At 34.5% G+C, this 7,050-nt stretch overlaps 1 protein-coding gene across 1 annotated transcript; it reads left to right on the plus strand.

Annotated features, from left to right (window-relative positions):
* Window positions 1-339: 339 nt before the first annotated feature.
* HELRODRAFT_174020 (hypothetical protein) lies at window positions 340-4,892 on the plus strand (the record flags this gene model as incomplete). The annotated part of the gene is made up of 4 exons (XM_009020574.1): window positions 340-397; window positions 1,135-1,316; window positions 4,293-4,351; window positions 4,769-4,892. The coding sequence occupies 4 exons, from the start codon at window positions 340-342 to the stop codon at window positions 4,890-4,892; spliced, it is 423 nt and encodes a 140-aa protein (XP_009018822.1).
* Between the last annotated feature and the right edge of the window lie 2,158 nt (window positions 4,893-7,050).

The raw sequence follows: 7,050 nt of genomic DNA on the forward strand, positions 1-7,050 counted from the left end.
TGATCAATCCTTCCATGCCTTTTCAATTGCATTTTCAACTTTTCTATTTCTACATGTTGCCACCCTAATTGCTAGTTACGATGATAGGAAGTGCACAAGATAGTACACTAAAATACAACCTTAACATTTTGTTGTAAAATGTTGTTAATATTTTGGTGACGAAAAAATTTTATATTACACAAGAGAGAAAGAGAGAGGGAAATTGATTTGAGGGGCTTCCTGGATTCAGCTCAGTAAAATACATCAAATTTTTTGTTATCTCAAAGTCAGTAAAATTTACATAAACTTTCAATAATTTGGACTTGAATTTTCCAAACTTTAAGATAAAATTTTTCCGAGATGAACGATGTCTCAAGAGAAATTATTGAACCTATCAGTGTATACATTTCAATTCCATGTACAAAATTTCATTTTTCCAGATTTTAACTTTAAAATTTTGTACTTAATTGCACAGTTCTTAATTTTGTTCTATTTTATCATATCATCGAAATTACTCTTTTGAAGAGCGAGAACATAGAAGTTTTTAATTCACGCTCGTAACTTTTGACAGCACAAACTCATGCTAACGCTTCTGTAAATGTTGTCACATTTTTTACATTTTGTGAGCAATAAATTTTGTACTTATTCAATTGAAACAATTTATTGAAAATATAATATAAAATATTAATGATTGAATATGAATTACACAAAAACTTCTCATTTTTTAAAGATCAAGTTTTGTGGTACTGAGTTTTGAAAGCCAGATACACACTTAACGCAAATTAAACGAACTAATCTCATTTGGTTGCATTAAAAACGTCTTCACAATAACAAATACGTCAATCAATTAATTAATTTTCAGCCAATTATCCCCTTATGCCAATTATTTAATTACTCGCAAATTAAAGTAACCGATGTAGCAAATTTCCAAATTAGGATTACAACCACCATTGTAATCATAATCGGAAACATCACCATCATCATCATTCTCGCCTACAACCATCATCACCATCATCATCTCCACCACCATCATCGTCAAAATTATCATTTCCTATAATTATTGCCAGCATCACCATCATCATCACCACCATCAAAATCGTTACCTCCTATAATTATTTCTACCACCATCACCACCACCACCACCACTTTGACCAGGTGAACTCTACCTTCTGAATTTGACGACGACTATGATGAAAATTCCACCAGAGAAGCGCCTGACGGTAAATGAGAACCAGAGCCTGGTCTTCCAGTGCCAGTCCAACTCCTCCTGCCCTCACCCCCACATGGCGTTCTTCCTGGGGGGCAATGAGTTGACCTCCGTCGTTGGGTCAAGTCGGGTTGGTCTTTTTTTATATTCGTTGTTTATCTTTGTTTGTTTGATCATTTGTTTGTTTGACTTTTTGCCTGTTAGTTAATTTATTTGTTTGTTTGTTTGCCTGTTAGTCTGCTAGTTTGTTTATATGTTGGTCTGTTTGCCTGTAGGTTGTTTGTTAGTTTGTCTGTTTGTTATTCAAACAAATGAATAAGATGGTTTTCATGTTCTTATTCTACATTTGAGTGCTTGATTGTGTGTGAGAAGTGTTAATGTACCTATGTGTGTCTCTTGCAAACAAGCTTCATAATCATGTTCTGAAAAGTTTCATCATTGCTTCTATGTAGGTGGGCAAAATTTTAAGTTAATATGGATTGGACATGCACACACACAAACAAACTAACAAATATCTAAAATATATAAGCAACCAAGCACATGGTAACATGTACAAACATTTGCATGCACGTACAAACATTCACATACACGTGCAATCATTCATCTACATGTACAAACATTCACCTACACGTACAAACATTCACCTACACGTGCAAACATTCATACATACAATCACAACACACACGCACTCCCTGAAACGCTTGCTCATAGTTTATGAATGAAAGCGCAATTAGATGCTACTTGACCTGCCGACAATGTTTGAATGCACGCAACATCTTCAGCGTACGAACTCGTCGTACGCAATTATAACTGACGTGAGCGAGTCATTAAGGAGCGAAATATTGCAACACGTTGAAAACCTTTCTTTTTTGATCATCATTTTATAATTTTATGAAAACGTAAGCTCTTATAAAGAAGGAAATAATGTTTTTAATTTATTCTCTGGCTCGTTGGAACAAACTTAACTAGTGCAAATTAAATTCTTTCTCTAGTGCTTACATTTTATCATAGGAAACTAAATTATAAAACTTGAACTTTGAACTTTAAAACGTTTCCTGCTGACGTCACTATGCAGCGGCGATTTGCGTCATCACACAAATGGCCAACATTCAATATTTTCAAACTATGATATTTCAAAGTCATCTATGCTGCCCTCGCTTTTTAGTAAAGTGTTAAATGAGAAAATGCGCGCGGTGGGTGAGCCAAAGTACTACGGCTATAAAGCAGTCAGGTTTTTGTTTCACCATGATGAACGCTTCTTACACCATTGTATTATATTAGCTGAGGGTTAGAAGTTTGCTAAATGCTCGCCTCCACTGCTGTGCTTGTTAAATTTCAAAATGGAATAAGAAGAGATATTTTGAAAACAGGGCGTTACCAAATGTAAAAGTTTAGTGTTTATATATCTATAAATACATATCATTTTATTTTATTATAGTACATATTATATTATGTATCAAAGTTGGTTATATATCATAAATCAAATATTGGCCTAAATTTTAACTTAAAATTTAAAAATAACAACACAAAATTTTATTAAACATAATGAATTCAAAAGCAGACCAGAAATGAAAAAAATTGATTTGTATGGGAACTAATTAAACTAACCGAGAACTTCATTTTATGCAAACACTTACTTGTTTATCATTTCGCGACGAATAATTATTGAAGAGAAAAAGTTTATATTAGAAATGAAAGAGTGGGTTTGTGTGAAGACTTGTTAAGTATAAAAAACAGAAAAACAAATATATAGCAACCAAATTCAAATCTTATATCACAAAAAAAGACTCATTCTTCTTTATTAAATGCAATTGAAAACTTGTAAGAGTTTGAGCACACCGGCTTATTAAGTCTTTCCACCCAGCCAATTTATTCAACCGTACAAAACATGCACATGCATATACAACCTGGAAGCTGCTAATACAACGTCCGTAATGAGCATATTGAAAAATTAAACACAAACAAAACTTATAAACGGTTTTTTTTTCAAGTCTAAACTTCTTGAAAAGTGTTTGCTGCTGTTTGGATGATTTAGTTAGAAGTTTATATTCAGTGGTGGGTGGAATGCGTTATCCAACTAAAAGCCGTCAGTACACGTTCATTATACGGATATGTGTGGTGTGTGTATGTGTATGTATGTATGTATGTGTGTATATGTGTGTGTGTATGTGGTGTGTGTATGTGGTGTGTGTATGTGTGTATATGTGATGTGTGTGTGTGTGTGTATGTGTGATGTGCAAATGTGTGTGTATGTATGTATGTGTGTGTATGTATGTGATGTGTGTATGTATGTGTGTATGTGATGTGTGTGTGTATGTGTGTATGTGATGTGTGTGTATGTATTTGGTGTGTGTATGTATGTGATGTGTGTGTGTGTGTGTTAAAACCAAATCAGCGATGAGTGACACTAAACAGTCAAACATCTGAATAAAATCAGTTAACTGTGTGTGTGTGTATGTATGTGATGTGTGTGTGGCGCGTATGTGTGTGTGTGTGTGTGTGTGTGTGTGGTATGTGTGGTGTGTACGCACAAGTAAGCAGACAGCAACACAAGCAAACGCACAGGAAGCCCATGAATAATTTCAATCGGAAGCAGTGATGGCATGATAATTGCGCGAGAGTTGGTCTCAGTGGCAATCGTAAAGATAGGTTTACTGGCGTGATTGTGATGTGAGGCCCAATTTATGGAAAGCCGATCTATTTGTCTGTCTGCCCTGAAGTCTTCAAATGTTAATTTGGCTACTGTGGTCGCTTGTGTCTGTCGAGGTTCCTTCACGACTAGCAACCTACTGCTGCTATGTTTAATTAATATGACAATACCGACCACTATGAAGATTTTTATTTCATGGCATTTATAGATTTTTATTAATCAAAATAATAATTTTGAGTGAAAAAAAACTCGCTGACGTTTAACATTTTTTCCTTACAATCTATTACAATTGTCACAAGGAATGTCACAGGTAGTGACATTCCTACACGACAAACATGAACGCATTATTATCAACTCGATCGCAAGATAAATCAAAATTTATGATGAAAATAACAAAAAGTTCTTTCTTCACACAAACGTTGAAACGAGCCAACCGACATGAACACTCGCAAACAGGAAGAACTGTCAACTCTGGGTCAGGCTGGCATGAGGAAGATGTCCTGCAGTGTTTTCAGGTTGGTCAGCTTCTCTCCACTTCCTGCATAACTCAGACATCAACGTACATACTCAAACATACCTGAATGTTAACGCACACGCACACACGCACATACATACAAACACACACATACATACACACATACAAACAACAATTAACGACAAATCAAAGTGTTAATCCATTTGTTACTTGATGTTTGACGGTTCAGTGTCACTTATCATGTTTTGGTTTTAACATACAAACACACACATACATACAAACACACACATGCAACTACACACACAAACAAACACACGCACATACAAACACACACATACAAATAAACACATACAAACACACACAAACTAACACACACACATACATACAAACACACTCACGCAATTATGAACTTGAGTAGAACGCACACATTTTTCAAATCTGATGCATGCACCCGCAGGTTTGTTCGTTTGGTGATGAAGCCCTCTCACGACAAGGCAGTTCTGAGGTGCCAAGTCATCAGCGGTCCTGGTCTGCTGGTCAACAACTACACCGAAGTCCAACTCTCCGTGCAATGTTCGTAACTTCTTGTCTGTTCGTTCGTTTGTTTGTCTGCTTGTTTGCTTGTTGGTTTGCTTGTTGGTTTGTTTGCATGTTTGCATGTTTGTTTATTGTTGTTTGTTTGTTGCGTAAGTTTTCATCATACATTTCTGTGAAGCACAAAGCTGCTTTTATTTCAAAACTTTTTTACTTGGTAACAATTGAACTTCCGCGCTACCACAACCACACAACTCTACGTTCTGATATATTTTGCATGCACGCACTAGCATTGCGTATATAGGTTTGTTAGAGTTTTGGATTGATTGCTGTCGAACCACTTATTCTTATTTCAGAACCAAAATTTTACATGAATTTTTTTTCAAGTCCAATCTGTGTTTTTGGCAGGAGATAATGATGAGATAATCACTTCTTTGTATAAAAACAATTGAAATTGATTTTATTCAATTAAATAAAAATTAAATAAACCTCAGTAATTCACTCACAACACATTTGCTGTAAAGAATGACTTGAAAAGCTTTCCACTAAGCTCTAAAAAATTAAACAAACAGGAAACCGTCACAACACCCAACAGAAGAAAAATTACTATATCGTTGAGGGGAACTGATGATTCAATACTGCAATTGAAAAATAAAAATATATTCTTGATGGACAGACAATCGAAATAGACATTGGTATAAAGCAGCATTCGCATTCCCTTTAGTATCAAAGAATTTGCTATTTAGGATTCGGCATGTAAGGTGCATGTCGTAATTCCATCATTTTAAACCTTTTCAGTCACTCGTGTTTAGCGAAAACAATCTCGTCTTTTTGAGATCATCATTTCCGTTGCAATTCTTCAATTTTTTACTTTTTAATCATCTATGTATAAGGAAACGTTTGATTTTTCTTCTATTTCTCTTCGTTCGGTTCACGGTTATTTTTTGATGGGTTGATTTAATTTGATTTTTTCGACGCTAAAGTTGAACAATTTTTTTAAGTTATAAAAATTAAGACGAGAATTTATAAAAAAAAATGTTAAATTTTAAAAAATTTGAATAAGTGAGTTCTGAAGGCAATCACATCACAATTTTTATGATGAAAGGGTGGAAAGGAATTTAAATGTAGTTAAAAACTTCAAACTTTGGCCCGAAAAATTCTTTCTAAAAAATATTCTCGCCTGAGTTTTTATAAAAATAAATGTTGAAAAAAAAAATAATAAATAATAATTCGTGACAAAAAATTTCGGGACCGAAATTGACGTGAGTAATTTAAAAATGATTCAATCATCTGAATTCGCCACAGACGGGATGTTAATTTATGAAACAGCAAAATAGGAATATCTTTAAGTTCAAACTGTGTGTGTGTGCGTGCGTGTGTGTCTGTGTGGTGTAGTGTGTGTGTGTGTATGCGTTGTGTGTGTGTGTGTGTGTGTGTGTGTGTGTGTGTGTGTGTGGTGTAGTCTGTATTTGTGTATGTTCATGTATGATGTGTGTGTGTTTGAGTATGATGTGAGTGAGGTGTGTGTTTGTGTGTGTGTGTGCGTTTTCATGTGTGTGTGTGTGCGTTTTCATGTGTGGTGTGTGCATGCTATGTGCGTGTAAGATGTGTGTATTTGTGTGTGTGTGTGGCGCTTGTTTTGAGATGTTCTTCATTGAAGGCTTCAATCATACGCAGCCAAACGTCCTCCAGCCCATCATTGTAAAATGTTTCCTACATTCTGTTTAACATTGTTTAAAATATTGAAAAAATAGTTCACTCAAATATAAATTTTTAACTTAAACAAGGTTACAGCACATTGATGTTTGAATTTATAAGTTTTTTTTAACAAGTGCATACAAGTTCCTGGCTTAAAACACAACTGCTAGAGCATTCATGTTTTTAATATTATTATTGATATTGCAGAAAAATGGTTGTTCACATGTTTAAGAATTTATTTTGCCTAATCTAGTTGATTCATGTCTTTTATTTTATGTTAATCTTAGACAATTAGAAATACAACATTTGCAACAAATAATACACGTTCAAAACGACTGAACGAATTGATAATTGATATATTTATATATATACCTCGAGACAGCAGAGCAAAAATATTCTTGAACAAATGCTCAGTAGTTCAACACAGACGTTTGCAAGAGAATAAAAATGCATAAACGTGAACATGAAGAAGTGTGCTGCGTATTATGTGAAGAGCACTGCAGACTG

Source organism: Helobdella robusta, assembly GCF_000326865.2.
Source record: "Helobdella robusta unplaced genomic scaffold HELROscaffold_28, whole genome shotgun sequence".
NCBI classification, from domain to species: Eukaryota; Metazoa; Annelida; class Clitellata; order Rhynchobdellida; family Glossiphoniidae; genus Helobdella; species Helobdella robusta.